General features: G+C 45.8%; 1 protein-coding gene across 5 annotated transcripts in view; it reads left to right on the top strand.

Annotated features, from left to right (window-relative positions):
* Nucleotides 1-9,647, top strand: part of SPECC1 (sperm antigen with calponin homology and coiled-coil domains 1) — an 85,002-nt gene extending 75,355 nt beyond the window's left edge. For all 5 annotated transcript variants that reach the window (XM_050981794.1, XM_018919440.3, XM_018919439.3 and 2 more), the window contains 3 exons: nucleotides 3,401-3,517; nucleotides 4,064-4,123; nucleotides 4,826-9,647. In XM_050981794.1, the coding sequence (XP_050837751.1) occupies nucleotides 3,401-3,517; nucleotides 4,064-4,123; nucleotides 4,826-4,915 (267 nt within the window). In that variant the 3' untranslated portion in view covers nucleotides 4,916-9,647. The remainder of the gene's footprint in view (nucleotides 1-3,400; nucleotides 3,518-4,063; nucleotides 4,124-4,825) is intronic.
* Nucleotides 9,648-16,210: the final 6,563 nt, after the last annotated feature.

Here is a 16,210-nt window from a genome sequence, read left to right as displayed (position 1 = left end):
AGTAACACGTGCATAGTGGGAATATCTTGTATCAGGATTTTAACCTACTCAGACTGTAATGAAGAGTGCATGATGTCATTTTTGCTTTTTGCTTGGAGTCAAAGATCGAGTGAAATCTAATGGGGTGGTGATTTTTTCCTCAGACAAACAAAGAATTGTTTTTGGTGAGAACAGATCACACAAATTTCCCTGGGTGTCTTTAGCAGGGCTCTCCAAGGGCTCTGTTATCTGCAGGAAAGGTCCTGTTCCTGGAATGGGGGGCTAAGGTCAATCACTTCCAGGTGGTTTGTGTCTTTTAGGCTTGACCTGACACTGATATCCTAGATTGTACATTTGTTATCCAAATAGCATTGCCTGGGTATTTTTTTTTTTTTTTAATTTTACTTTAATGCTCATGGAAACAGACCCTTCTGGCCACTCTGCTACTTTGATAGCTGTGCTCCCTGGTGTGCTTGCAGATCCCAGTCTCTGAACATTCCCAGTGCATGTAGAGGAGTTCAGTTGTGAGCTTGAAGAGAATGAAGTGTTTCCACTGATTGGTGACACTGCAGAAGTGCTGAGGACAGACCCTGGGCTGCCACTGACCACAGGATGTACTGTGGCAATATGACAGCAAATTTTTCCCCCTTTCCTGATAAATGCTGCAATTCAGTTTGATCTGAATCCCTACTCCATTTTCTCATTTCTCCCTGCACTCATTCTGATGGCTCAGAGCGTTTCCATCCTTTCTGGGTGTCTCATGAAAAGCCACGTGCAGTTTTCCAGAGCTTGGGGTGGGGGTTCTGCTGTGAGCACAGTGGGACACAGAAATCACCCTGCTGCAGCTTGGGGGTGTGCATTAACAGCCAGCATGGACACAAATAGCTCCCATATACTCAGGGACTGAACAGGGAGAGAGGTGTGGCAGCAAGACTGAGACAGGCTCTGCTGCCAAAATAATCAAGAGAAGGGAATAGTTTCCGAGGTGTTCATTCCCTAAATTGTTTTCCTTTTTTTTTTTATAATGGCTTCAGGGGAGCCAGAGATCTTCCGAGAAATCAGAGTTGTCTCTATTTTGACTTAATTCCTCTTGGTGTGGTGGAGTGGGGAGGTACTACAAATAAAGCTGCAGTGTAGCAAAACACAGATCACTTTTCATTTACCATGTCCTTATATCCCAAACTGAAAAGTATCTAACACAGAAGCCAAGATGAAGTGCCAGGGAGAGGGGTTTGTACTGTGTATGTAATGGAAATGCATTTGTTAAAGAAAAAAACCCTAAATTCATTGGTTCTTGTTAGATGTAGAATTGGAACTTAGTGGGCTTGAGTATGCCCAGGTATTTTTTATTGTACTGGAACTGAATAGTTGAGCTGAACCTTTGAATGTTCGTTTTGGGTTTGCATTTAGGACAAAAATTCAGATTTGAGTTCATTTTGGCAGTTGATTGTGGCAAACCACTTTGCAGCAGACTTCATCTGTGGCTCAAACATGGTTAGCAGAATCCCATCCTTGAACTTTTGCTTGTTTGTAAGACTTAGATCCAGAAGTTACTGAGGATGACTGGCTGGACAGCACTGTTGGGGAGGTGAGGATTTTTGGACCTAGTTTTGGTGTAGACATGAGCACTTCTCATGTGTAGATATTGTGATGTGGGAAGAGGAGAAGAGCATTAGGTTTATTTAAAATTACAAAGATAAATAAAATTATTAACTGATTCTGGGATAGTGAAATACTGTGTGAGGGAGCAGTTTTGTATCTCATATCTCTCATAGTAGCATCATGAAAATGAGGATAGAAACAACATTCCTACACAAACAAGCTTTCCCTTTTTATCTAGTCCTGTTGCACAACTAAGGCTCTGTTTGTTCCTGTTTCCATGGCCTTTGGGAAAGAGGAGGAACAACCTCCATTTTCCATTTCTATCCTCCAGTATAAAATGAGAATATTGGCATTTGCTGATAAGCTATTTGCTGATAAAACATATTGGCCTCAGTAAAAACACTTCTGTAACTTGGCAGTCAGTCCTTTCCCACTAACTGCAGATTGATAAATAGAAAGGAACTTGTTTGTCTGAAACTTCAAGAAAGCAGAATAATCCAGCTCAGCCAATTCCATACACACAAAGTTGGACTTACAACTAAAAAGTTGCAACTTTATGGAATAGGCAATGCCAAGGCAGCTTTCAAAGCAATTTTTTTTTCTTGTGGCAGTGTTCAGGCAATGCCTCATTTTTGTATTGTCTCCACTGACAGATGTTAATAGAGCCCAGTACAACGTGGTGGCTGGTGCAGTGTGGGGATGTCAGCTGCTTTCTGAGCCCATTAGAGTTGTAGATTTATTACAAAGTATTTTAACCTGAAATATTCTCTACTGCTTCAATTTGAGTCATGTTGGGTTATGGACATTTATTACTAACTGGAAATCCTGTCTGACTGGACCAAGTCCAGGTTGGATAACTAATCAGTGAGGCACCAGAAGCAAGGAGCACATGCTGAAATAATTCCTGTCTGGGTTTTAGTGTCTGCATCAGCTGTTGTATGAGAGATGCAGTAAAGGCCTTGTCTTTGGGGGAGTCTTGAAAGAAATGAGAAAACAGCTAACTAAAGAAAATGCAGGAGTGGGAAGTGTGAACTGAAGCTGAGCACACAGGAGGATGTGGCTGCTGAGGATGGTTGGAGGTGACTCCACACCTGCAGGAGTGTGGGAGAAGGTGCAGCCCCATCGTGTCCCAGAGCCTCTCTGCTCCAGCAGCTCTTGCTCTGTAGCAGTTCACTGTTCTGTTTTTAGCTGCTATTTGCAGCTACAGATGCTAGACTTGGCCATGGGAATTCCTGAGTGTGCTGGTATGGCCAGGCAGTGCAGACAGGAGCATCAGAAAGGTCACCTTGTTCACAGGAGCAGAACTGGGCCATGGGCCTGTTTTAACTGCAGCTGTGCCCCATGAGAGCATCCAGGGAAGAACCCCCAGTGCACTCTGCATCCCCAGAAATCTTGTGGTTTAAAGGAGTTCTTGTGGTTCTAAAGGAGTTAAAATACCACTTTCTGTTTCTGTAGTCACTGCAACCCCCATGGTTCTGGACCTCAGCTGTCATGAACAGGGAAACTGGGCTTGCTCTGTGCACCTGAGTGCAGCCTTGTAGTAAGAGGCTGGCAAGGAACAATCCAAGTGTCTAGAAACAAAGGAAGGAAGTTTATATTTGTCCATGTAAACTCCCAACTCTATTAGACTATTTTCTTCCAAATTTTTCTTCTTCACCTCCCTCCTTTTGGAGGTGCCAGTGGTGGGAGTGTCACCACAGATATTTCTAGCTCAGCTCTGGGGTTTTTGTTCCAGGGCTGCATAAAAACTATTGTTTGGAGACTTTTTTGTTGTTGTTGTGTAGCACTGTTCAAGGATGGCTTATGTTTTCTCTTACAGAATATTGACATTACCAATTTCAGCAGCAGCTGGAGTGATGGGCTGGCCTTCTGTGCTCTCCTGCACACATACTTGCCTGCACATATTCCTTACCAGGAGCTCAACAGCCAGGACAAAGTAAGTTGTGTTGTACATTTGCACAATTCACAGTGAACAGAATGGATGAAAAAGGGAAGGAAACCAACAGTGAACTCCCAGAGAGAAATGCAGGGACTGCTGGGTGATGAGTCAGTGACAAGTTGGCTAAATCCAGCCAGTGCTGCAAATAAACATGAAGACAGTTATCTATCACAGTAAGAATTATATTATGTACAAGAATGCCTTATATTAATGAAAACCTCTGCAGAAACCTTTCACTCATAGTAAAGACAGAACTTTAGTGGGTTTTTTCCCCAGTTGTAACCAGTTTCACAACAACCTATTTGTCAGAAACAGAGGTTGTCACTCAGGCAGAAGTAGATGAGCTGTTCAAAGACAAAGGACTTGTGAGTGAGTAAGATCAAAAAAGAGTGAGGCTCAAAAAACAGTCTGCAGGCAAGTGTGGAATCCAGGAGTTTAGTTTTCAAATACACCTGCTCATTTAAACTTACTGGGTAACCAGATGCAAGGAAAGGTTCAGGAATAGTGCTTTGATGTTAATCCTTTTGAACTTTATTTTTACAGAAGAGAAATCTGCTGTTGGCATTTCAAGCTGCTGAAAGTGTGGGCATCAAACCCAGTCTGGTGAGTAACCTTCGAGCAAGGGGACATTTGCTGCAAACACCATTCCAACACCTTTCCTTGTTGCCATGTGGCCAGTCAGTGACCTTGCACTCAAAATGTCACACAGTGCTGGGGAGGGCTGCACCACCATCAGGATGGTGTTAGGAGAGCTTCCAGAAAGAATTTGTAGAATCACAGAATAAATATAATTTGCAGGAGCTGCTGAAGGTCATCCAGTGTAGAAATGAGGGTATGGATTATGTCCTTCTTTTGGATGCCAGCTGCAGATTATGCATAATTTTATGGACAGACTTTCCATATTGCACCATGACATTAATGGTTGCACCGTTTTGTTTCCTTTTGTTTTAGTGCTTTAAGAAACAGAAAGACATTAAACTGTTCAAAAAAACTTTTCCAAAATTAACTATATGACAAGGGAGATGGAAGTTTAATCTGAAGGGAAAACTATTATGGGGTTCATGAGCTAGATTCAGAAGCAAAGAAGCATCAGCTTAAATGAAGTTGTATAGAGAACTGATCTTTGATTGCAGATGGAAGAAATACTTTAGATTGTAGAATGCATTAAGATATTTCAGAATTGCACTTGGCCAGTGGATCACCCCAGTGATTGCTGTGAGGTGCTCAGGAGTGGGAGCAGAAGTGTTGAGGGGGCTCAGAGGAGCCGTGCTGGGGTTGCCTGAGCGTGGTGCTGTGTCTGTGCAGGAGCTCAGCGAGATGATGTACACGGACCGGCCCGACTGGCAGAGCGTCATGCAGTACGTGGCCCAGATCTACAAGTACTTTGAGACCTGAGCTGCAGAGCAAGAGGTGGACACAAGTGGGGAAGAGAACAAAGAACGCTACAGATGCACTCGATCACTTTAAAAACCTGCTTGCTCCTCTTCCACAACCAAGCAAAGCTCTTAGTGTGAAAGGAGGCTCTTCCGTAGGTTTGATTCCATCTGGGACTGCAACCAAATAATTCCCTGTTGTCCACCTTTGCAAACCAAATCCATTGGTAAGTTTACTCCCACATGGAAATTGCAAAGCGTTTTCAAGCACACATGGGATATTTCTGAAGAGGATCCCTTGGGTTCACTACGTTTGCTTTGACAGGAGACCTGCCACACAATGAAGTTTTAAGTCAATGTGGACTATGCTGGCACTCAAGGGAGGCTGGGAGATTAATATTAATACAAAAGCTCACAAAAATGCTCTTCTTGCCAAAAGATGCTTAATTCATCCCAAGTACATGTTTTTTTCTTGCCTCCATGTATTTTATAAAACACCTTGACAGATGCACTCAAGTTGTAGACCCTTAACCTGAGTTACTCTCTCACATCTCACCCAGTAACTGCACTAATTTACTCACAGCATAACCAGCAGGATGGTAACAGGATTGTTTGTAACTCAGAAACCACCCTCTGTTCATCACCAGCTAGTGAAATAAGTCTGAAAGGTCCTGTTGGGTGCTGGGACTTCATTTCATCTCAAACAGAAATAATCTCTTTGAGGAAAAATAGGTTTATTACTCTAACTTCATTGCTTGATTACTCTGGGAAGCCAGAGCTTGGTTTCCTGGCTGACTGTGCAGGCACAGTTATCACAGGAACATTGCAAATGCAATTTAATAGCTTAAGCTTGAAAGGTGTCAGTAATCAGGTGAGCAATACAGTGACATCTCATCTTTTTTGTGGATTGAGCAGAGTAACTTCTTCCTTCTGTGCTGCTCCTGTAGCTGTGTCATTGCTGCCTAGAGGCAGGAATCTGGAGACAGCCTGTGCCCTGGGCCACGAAATACAGCCCATGGGGCACTGGTACATGCTTGGAAATGATGTCATGCTGTGAAGGAACACAGTCATATATCAGCACCAATGGAAGGTGCAGCTTCACTCCACAGATGACAAACAATGTAACTGGAACCAGTCTGTGCCAGGAGATCAGGCGCCAGGGAGCAGCTTCCCACCTCAGTAACACTGTTAGGAAAATGCCTGAGACACTGTGAAGTGTCCATTATTCTATTTCTCTCATTTCACCTGATGAAGTTAATTTTTGTATTTGTCTCCAAGGATCGAGCATCCAACAGCCTGGATTTGTTCTAGGAGCAGGTCTGGGAGAGCATGTAAAGGCTGCCTGGCTGCTGCAGGGCATGCTGGTAGGAGAAAGTTGGTGTTTAGTTACTGTGCTTAACCCTGATGCTTTGTGGACATTAGTCCTAGGGAGCTGGGGATCATTTCTCTCTTGCAAGAAACACTAGTGCTCACTGCTCCTGCCTCCTGGAAAAAAATGGAAACAACATATTTCACAGAACAAAACTGATTTCAGGCTTTCAAGGGCTTTGCAGGTGGCTGATCTCAGCCTCTGGTTCCCCATAGTGCTTTGTTGTTTGATTTGATTTTACTTTGTAATGCTATTTAATTAATAAACAACATATTTCAGACTTGGTGTTCTCACAGCAGAATACAGGATTCAGGAATAGATGGTCGAGCCCAGGGCCAGGGAGTGCTTTGGATTAAGAGGATACTGGAGGAAGGCAGTGCCTGTTCTGGGGGAGGAGAAAATCATCTCTTGCTCTTGGTTTTAGTCTGAAATTTATTCTAATCCATTGCCTTTGGGGAAGTCCAGTTCCAGTCTGTGGAGAGGCTGTGTGATAAAAATGGCCAGGGGAGAGCACTGACAGTGCCCCTGCATGCTGGCTGCCACCCTGCACTGTGAGTGCTGCCACAGGCAGGTCCTTGCAGGGGAGCCCTTTCTAGGTGGAATTCACTCTGGGACTTCTCAGCACACCCTGCTGTCCATAGAGAAGCCAAGATGAGTTGCTCTAAAATACAGGATAGGATGGAAGACGAAAACTCTGCTGAGCAGAGGCACTTGCACTGCAGAGCCCATTGCCTGGTGGATGCAGCAGCTCTTTTCCCTGGAGGTGTCCCCTGGCAGGGATCCCAATTCTCTCCAATGGGCTGGAGTTCAAAGCTGGAGTGAAGTCAGCTCAGAAAATTCCATATTCCTCAGTGGGCTTTGGATTGGGCACTTGCAGGAATGAGAAAAACACTTTTAATTCCCAGTGTGTGGTAAACATCTCAAAGTCAGAGTAAATGATGTAAGGAAAGGGAATTTTAACCCTGTGGTCACTGGAAGGGTGTGCAGTGTGGCTCAGTGTCCGTGGGGTGTGTGTCACCTCCTGTGTGAGCATCCTCTGCTCCCAGGGCTCTTCTGACACTGCTCTGTCTCTCCAGGCTCACTTTACCCTGACAGACCATTCTGTGGGATCCAGCAGCTTTTTTGGTTTTTTTTCGAAATGATTTTTGCAGAGCAATGTTTCTGTCATCTCTTTGCTGCTTCCTCTCATATGCCCCTCCCAGCAGCATAGTCCAAACACTAATTCTACCCAATTCTAGTGGTGTATTCCTAATTTTTTTATTTAGCTAGGAGTTACAACACAGAGTTGTAGTAGGGAAGAAGATGCTTAATTTTATCTTATCTTCAGTGTTGCTGTTCTGTCCTCCAACCTGCAAAACATCTTATTTTGATACTTTGAGAGATCGTTTTCCAGATTATTTTTTTAAATTGAGAATATTGTTTATTTGTTCATTTAACTGTTACAATATTGGGGGGGTTTCTTCCTTTTAAACCTTGCACAGTTACATTTCTAGATCTTGATTTTCACAAGTTGCTGTTGTTTTTTCACGCTGCCTTAAAATTTCAGTATGAATTTAAATTTACCCTATATGAGATGCTGCAGGCCTGGTTTTCAGAGACTTTACAGGCCCTTGTGAGACATCTCAGATTGGAGCTGCAAAATTTAAGTTCCAGCTGCCTTTAAAGTTAGGGAATTTAATTAAATTAAGCAAGAGGGTATGTGGGTAGTCTTTATAGAAGTTCTGAGAATTCTCTGAAAATGTCCTGAATGTGATGATATGACAGGGGTGGTGTTGAGCAGTAGGTTTGCCTGAACTGCCCAAATCCTTTCTGACTTTGCCTCTTAGGAGTAATGGCTCTTTCCCTGGTGTGCAGGCAGATAAATCTTGTCTTGCCCCTTGCTCCTTGAATTGTCACTCACAGGCACCAGCTGAGGAGTCTGTGGGACTGCAGGGAAGCAAACAGCTGATTTGGGATGAGCACAGCTGATTTGGGATGAGCAGGTGAGAAGAAGGGTTAGGAAGGGGGTGCCAGTGACATTCCCTGGAGGGATGTGGCCGTGTGTGTACTGTAGTGTAGAGAGGAGATTGGAGTGGGGAGGTGCAGTCCTGCTCCTGGGAATTCAGGTGAGGCAGAGAAGGTACAAATTGTTTTGTGGCTTGGGAAGGTACAGAGGAGTGAGCCTAGACTCAGCCCTGTGAGGAGGTTTTCTAGAAGGGCTGAGGAGCTTTTTCTGGAAGTTCCTGGTGAGACTGAGGGAGAGCCCGGAGTGTGAGGAGAGGGACAAGGGACAGACACACCTGGGGCTCTTTGTCACAAAGGACATCAAAGAGTCTGTGTAGGCTGTCAGCTTGAGGGGCATTCCTCCTAAGAGTGCAGCCTGGGGGTCTCAGCAGGTGAGGAGAGGACACAGCAGAGTTGGCTGCCTTTGCCAGGCTCCCCTTCCTGTGCCAGTCATGGCAACACAAAGGGGACAAAGACTTCCTGTTCTTCCTGCACTGCAGCAAGGCAGCTGTGCTAAGAAGAGGCATTTGGGCCTTATGCAGGGTCCCTTTGAGGTTTGGCAGTTTTCTTTCTGTGGTTGGAAGTTGTTTTTGACAGGTTTTCTCTCTTGTTTTGTACATGCAACCAGTTCTGTGTGAGTTTTCTCTCCAAACCAGCACAATTGGTTCTTCCCAGTTTGATTCCTGACCTGGAACTCTTCATAAATCCACTTTTGGCTTCCCTGACTTTCCCCCTTCCTTGGCAGTGACCACACAAGCCTGGGCTTGTTGGTTGTTCATACCTCCCTCATCCTGCTGTGCTGGGGGTACCAGCAGCAAGGATCTGACTGGGCCAGCTCTTGGCAAAGCTGAGCCTTGTGCATCTGATCACAGGCAGGGGCTGTATGGGATGAGATTATGCATTTTCCTGTCACAAGAGGGCTTTTTGCCTAAAAAGACTCAGGGCATGGAGCATTAAGACATTTTTAAACCCAGCAATAAGTTCTACTATGCTCAGCTGTGTTGGTTTGTACCAACTGCAGTGCCATCGACGCTCACTCACAGACACAGTGCAGAAGCAGCTTCTCACTGAACTGCAGGTAACTTTATTTTCTCAGCTGATGGTCTCTCCATTTTTGACTTGCACACATGCCATGTCCCATTGGGCAGTGCTGGACTCAATGTTTTTATTGATTGTTGGTCCAGGCTTGAGTTTGTCATATGGGATGATCACCTCTGACAGTTTTAGCTTTCCCTGTTGGGTACAGATGTTCCATCATAATCTAATTTATACAAAGAGCACATTAGAATGTACATACTAAGCATTGCAGATTTGGACATGCTAATATTTAAATATTAACATTATTAAAATGTATGATGCAAAATCTGTGTAATATTTCTAATAAATCTTTTTCTGTTTCTGAGGTTTGTTGAAATGTTTCAGTTACCTACATACAATACAAAATCCAAAGTATCTCTCATCCCTGGAAGTGTTCAAGGCCAGTTTGGAAGGTGAGATGACAACTCCCAGAATTCAAAGCACCTGGGAGGCAGTGACAGAACATTGCAGAGGGTGAGCAGTGTGTGCACAGTGCCAGAAACATCCCTTGGAGTCCTCTGGAGCCACCATCCCCTCTACCCACAGAGCTTTCAAAGGTGCTGAGATCAGATTCCAGAACAATTTCACAGAGGCTGCTTTTGTCTCACCAAGGTGGTGACAGCAATACCAGAACAATCCAGCTGCCAAGTAAGCAAAGAAAACTGAGATGATAAAAGAAATGGGCATTTAAAGCTCTTCAGGCCTCTCAGGTGTGTTTGTGTCCAGCTGGGCGGGTGAAACCCTGTGGGAAAAGTTGTCATTTACATAACCCAGGCTACTTTGCCTTTCCCCACCTCGGTATTGGGTTTCAGCCCTGGATTTTTAATGCTGGGCCTTAAATGATGCTCCCAGGCTCTGCTGTCTCTTTTCAGAGAGCACTCCTGGTGCTTTAATTCATTTGTGGGGAAAGCTGGATTCTCTGTGGACATGGCCGGAGAGTGAGAGCCATGGGCAGGTTTGGTTCAGCAAGAGACTGAAATCTAAAGCCAATATTTTCCCAGGGTGATTTGTGGGTGGTTGTAGGTGGGGTGAGAGGACAAGATCCAGGGCTGCTCAGTGTGCTTTCAGTGCCAAGTGACTCCTGGTGCTTGGAGAATGTGGATTGGCATGGAAAGAAGAATTCCCTTCCTGACTGGTGAAAGGTGGAAGCCAGAGCAGATGGAAGAGAAGCAAAAGCACTGTGAGTAGAATAAAGAGTCTTCCAGATGGGCTGCAAAGGTCAGAAGCAGGTGGTTGAAGCCTCACAGAATTATCCAGTTTAATACTGGAGGACTCTGGAGTAAATGTCACCCAGGAGAGTCAGGTGCTGGGGGAGTCACTGGTTTTATTGAGCTTAACAGGAAGAAAATGAGGCTGTAAAATGTCAGCGTGGGTAAATATTATTCACACATCCAGAAAGTGAACTGCTCTCCCCTTTTAAATGCACAGCAATGACCAAGGCTTCATCCTCAGCCCCTCAGCAAGAGTTTAAGCTGGTTAAAGAGAAAGTAACAAGATTAAGAGAATTAACATGGGAGCAAATGCTTTTCTTAACCTGCTCCACACAGCTGCACACCTTCTGTGCAAAGCTCCCGTTAAAACTTCTCTTGGCTTAAAAAAAAAAAAAAAAAAAGAATTCATAGCAGTTCAAACCTTTGTTCCACCTTGATGTGCTGTAACTTTTGCCTCCTCGGTCAGCTCATCCTTTGTCTCACAGGAAGCCACTCCCAGGCTCTAATCATGGAGACAAAGGAGCTCCCCAGGTGAGCGATTCCTCAGGACATTCCCAGCATTCTCCCAACAGGATGAAATTCCTGGGAAGTGAGGCTGCAACCATGACTCCTGGGTTTTTTTCATTTATAGAACATTTGTCGCTTTCCTTACCCAAATTTGAACTACAACCAGGGCAGGTCCAGGGAAAGCCATGAATGAAAGTGTTCAGCCCAGGCAACCCGAATGTGTCTGAATAAAAATAATTTATTCATAAATAAGAATCTCTGCACAGCTCAGCCCTGGAGAGCCCTTCTGGGAAGGGGAGAGTTCTGTCTGAGGCTTGCAGAGGGGTCAATATAAATAATAAATGATCTGCCATGGGATGGTGCAGGCCAGTTCTCCCCTTCAGCTTTGATTAGACATTGCTTTCAGAGGGACTGAGCTCAGAGAGTTTCTGATGGAGTCTTGCAAGGGTGAAATCCACAATAACCAAGTTCCTGGGCTTCAACAGCACCAGGTTTCATTTTGCAGTGGTTGTGGAGCGTGGATGAAACAAAACCCTCCTCTCTGATGGAGCAATCCAGCAGGGGCTGTGCAATAACGACCTTGGGGTTCAGACAGGCTGTGAGTGCAGATTCAGTATTTGCTGGCAGCTGCTGTGCACAGAAAGGTTGGTCCTGCCCCTGCATTTGCTCATTTGAATTTTTGTGTGTATTCTGCAGCTTCCCTTCACCACAGCTAAGCTGCTCTTTAACCCCTGGGTGACCTGCCTGGCCCTACTTGTGAAAGGAGCCTGATTTTTGAGGATCAAAAGTGGTTTTCAGAGCTCTGGCTGGGACCTGGAACACAAGAGGTTTCTAAGTCCTCTGACAGCCACAGATAATCTCAATAATAATAATAATAACAGATACTTATAAATCATGAGCTCATCTTGCACAGAGAAAGCCAGCTGAGGGATTTGAACTAAATCTTGCTTTTCTCTAGTATTTGAGCATAATTCCATATTCAGAGCAGTTGTGTTGTACCCATTCAAGACCTTTCACTGCATTCATTTGGAGCTCCAAATGTCACATCTGTATATGAACCTGAATTGCTTTAAAGGCTGGGGCTGAGGACTCATTTCCCTGATGTCAGGGAGCAGAACCACTTCTCCTTCTGCTGTGAAGTGTTGATTGGGAGTGAAGAGGACACTCAGCAAGTTCTGGGCATAGGAGCTCGTGAATGTTCTGCCCAGGAAGCAGCTCAGCCCTGAACGAAGCAATCACAGCTTGTTTGAATTGCAAAGGGCATCAGTGCCTGTCCAGCTTCTCCAGGGCTGATGTTGGCCTGGAAACACAACGCTTCCCATGGATTTCTCTGGCTGTACCAGCTCCACCAGCATAAGGGAGACACTGGGCCCAGTACCTGCTGGGAGCCCTGTGCAGGGCTGGGCACTGTGGGGACTGAGCAGCAGCTTTGCTTCACAAATCCTGCTGGAAGAGGCACTTGGCTTTCCACCCCAGAAGCTGGTTAGTACACAACACTAAACACAGAGAAAAAAATGAAAAGTTTCTTCAAAATCATGTTCTCATACCTTGGACTCGGCTCAGCCAAAATCCTTTTTAATTCAACCACTTTGGTGGAGCCGTTTATGGGTTTTTTTTTTTTTTTTCAGTCCTGTGGTGACTTCTTTGTTTTCTAATGAAACAATTTCTAAAGAATTCACACACCTGCATTGTTGTGAGATGAGTTCTTGCAGATAATTTAAAGCACAGTTTGAGATTCCGGGGTAATACACCCTTATTATCTGGCAATGACCCTGGGGACTAGGAAAATCCAAGTTTGTTCATCCACAGTTTACGATCTTAACCAAGTTTTTCTGTTTGGTTTTCCAAGGGTTTTGCCGAATGATTGAAATCTCCAGTATGGAAATAGCTTTCCCTGGAATTTCACTCTTTGTTTTCCATCTCTTCCAGCAAAATGCCTGCAGCCCTACAGTTACCAACCTCACCTTGGGCCATTCCTCTCCTCATCATTTAATTCAGGGCTCATCAGGAGCCTTTGATGTGCTAATGCTCAACACAATGTGGGCAATAAACATGCAGAGGTGCCTGCAAGTTATCCAAACCCATCCATTCCTTTCACCTGGCTTGGGCAGACCGAGCAGTTCAGCCTGTCGCTGGCAGCACCATTCCAAAGGCGGTTTTTGTACCTGCTCTGCGGTTTAGGGGTTGCGTTGTGTCTTGGGAATCCTTTCTTGGAGTCAGGCTCAGGACGGGCTCTGTCTTGTCCAGGAAAACAGCTCAGAAGTGCCAGTGGAGGCTTGAGTGGGGATGGGGATGGGGCTGGGGCGGCAGTGCCAGCGCTGCCAGGCTGGTGGCAGTGCCTCTGTCTCTCCTGATTTCCCATTCCCCCGTGTCGAGGGCAGTTTTGGGGTGGAGCTGCCCTCCATGGGAAGAGATGGGTGGCAGCTCCTCTGCTTGCAAAGCCACCAGAGGCAGCTCTGCCCGCTATTGCAGCACTCACAGGTCGGTGCAGGGCTGCCAAAGCCAATATGATGGTGTGCCTGAAGCAGCAAGACAGATGGACTTCTTGTATGGCATCCACCTTTATTTTTGATAGCCAGACGATATCTGTGTCCCTTTGCAGCAGAGATTCTCCCACTGCAATGCTTGTTCTTTACCTCTGTGGGCTTAGAGAGGAAAATTTGTTGTTGAGGCTGCTGAGGAGTGTCTGAGCTGGCAAATCTGGCTGCGAGACCAGCAAGAACATCTCCCTGGCTCGGGAGGTTTCTTGGTGCTCAGAGCCTTGTCCCGCGGGCTGGCCGGGCCCTGGCTGGGTATGTGTGCAGGGATGTGTTACTGGGGCTCCTCTCCAGCTCTTTGTGCCTGGGCCAAGAGCGCTGGAGGTGTGAAGGCACAGCTCGCTCGGGAAGTCCTCGGAGCAGCCGGAGCCTGCTCAGGAGAGATCACAGGGGCTGCAGGAAGAGCTCGGCCTCCGAAGCGGCAGCTCGGCTCCCCCGGGACGGCAGTGACAGAAGGAACAGCACGTACGAGGCTGGGGGGCTCCTGCCAAGGCGGGGGGACAGCGGCTGTGGCGGCCCCAGGGTGCCGCTCCCTTCTCCCAGCGCAGCTCCGAGCGCAACGTGGGATCCCTTTCAATCGGCTTCCCTCGGAACTAAGGAGCCCGGGCAGTTCTTGCACTTGAAAGCAGCAGATCGGGGCTGCTGCTGTTCCCTACGTGAGTGTTGGGAGGCGAATCCCTGGAGGGAAGTGGAATCCAGGAAAATAATAGTAGTGGTGATTCATGTACGTCTGACATCTGAGCATCCAGCAGGGCTCCACTGCTGCCATGGTGCTGTTGCACTCCAATTCTTGAATGGATTCATCGCCCATCGGGCTGCCGGCTCTGGGCCGTGTTTGCCTCCATGGTTCTGTGATTTCCTTGCTCCTTTTACAGATTCCAGAAGATAAATTTGCAGCCTCTCCCCTGTGGATCCCCCGGGAGCTGCAGGGTTTCTCAGTGCTCAGCTCGTTCTCCACAGCGCAGCACCTCAGCTGGTGTTTCATGGAGGGTTTGTGATGCCAGGTATTTAAAGAGGGCTCAAAGAGCACAGCTGGAGGGCAGGATCTGGGAATGGGCTCATCCTGGTTTTCCTGCCAGCAGGATTTAACCACTTTGGTAGAACAGAGCTGAGCACACTTGTCCTTGGCTCCCCTTGCAGGAGTTGTATTGGGAGTCAGCTCAGTTGCACCAGTTACTGCCAGAATAAACCACTGGACCTTGGCACTGATTCTGCTGCTTTGGAGAGCCACGAATCTCCCTGTAATTCAAAATCCACAATATTCACTGCCTCGCTACCTGTCTCACAGAGACCTTGCCCAAACAACCTATTCATCAGAACCTGAAATAATGGTTTCTCTGTTCGTGTCTGACTTGACAAACCACAATTTCCCTGAGCTCAGTCTGTAATAAGTGCTTCCATGATCATAAAAGCAGATCTTTCTCTAATAAAATGTGTCCTCTGCAGAAAGTTAATTCTGGTTTTGCTGAAGTGCTGTAAAGCAGCAATAGGTGGCTGTTGGCACATGTTCCTGCCCTGGGAAAACAATGTGTGCAAAAACCCTGATGTAAATCCATCCCTCTGGGGGGAAAATGCTTCTCTGTGATAGCTCACATGGTTATAACAGGCTTTGCACGGGGGAAACTGCACTCATCCCAAAATAATAAATAAACCAAACCAGTGTGGGCAAGTTCAGGATCCAGCCAGCTCTGATGGAGCAGCCAGACCCGGGGCTGTGAACCTTGAGCTCACCTCAAACTCTGCTGCTCCTTTCAGGGCACTTCCAGGCAAAAACTAAGGTTTGAATTCCCTGTTAATGCCATCACGGGATTGGTTCTTCCCTGTGACAGCAGAGTGCCTGGAATGCAAAGTGCAAAGGTGGTGGTGGGAGAGCAAAGGGCAGCGATGCTCCCTGTGCAGATCCCTCTGTGTGTCCCCATCAAATGAAATGTACCCCTGGCACAGCTTTCTTTCAGCATCCTGAGCTGTCCAACTGGATAAAAAAATACTTTGTTCAATGTAAATTAACAGTCCCCCTTTGTATCTGTCTGACCCAAAGCGTTGCTGGTCAACAGGAATGTTTCCATTTGCACTACACCCAAAGGAATCATTTCAATGCTATTTTTCCCATATGTTTTTTGCCCTGATTTAACTCTGGATCCTCAGAAAACATTCCCTTCCACAGGATTTAGTTTACAACTTTGTTTAAAAAAAAAAGTAAATCAATGGCAATATCTTTTACTTTCTGTTTGCTACAGGAAGGTTTATTTTCTTTAATTGTTTTAATTTTTTTTCCACTTCTACTATGGGCTATTTAGTGCTGCTGGATGCTTTGGCAGTGGTGTGAAGTTCAATCCTGTTCTGTGTTTTGATGCTGAACACAATATAAAGCATGAAACCTGCGATGAAAAGGTAACCAGTTATTAAATTATCTTCACCTTCCCTGCTGGTTTAAGATCCACCAGAGCAGACAACCCCTTCAGGTACAACTTTTTTTTAAGCTTCTTAGACTGAAACTAAACCACTTCAGCACTCTGAGTAACAGCGTTTGCTAATCTGTGGTATTTTGCCATTTCTTACATCAGGAAATGCCCCGCTGTGCCATAACCATACAGAGACCGAGCGCTGCCAGGATTTTGTGAAATCTCCTGCTT

The sequence above is a fragment of the Serinus canaria genome, chromosome 19 (assembly GCF_022539315.1).
Source record: "Serinus canaria isolate serCan28SL12 chromosome 19, serCan2020, whole genome shotgun sequence".
Lineage (NCBI taxonomy): Eukaryota > Metazoa > Chordata > Aves > Passeriformes > Fringillidae > Serinus > Serinus canaria.
Note: the sequence above shows the minus strand (reverse complement) of the source record. Positions and strands in the feature narration are given on the sequence as shown.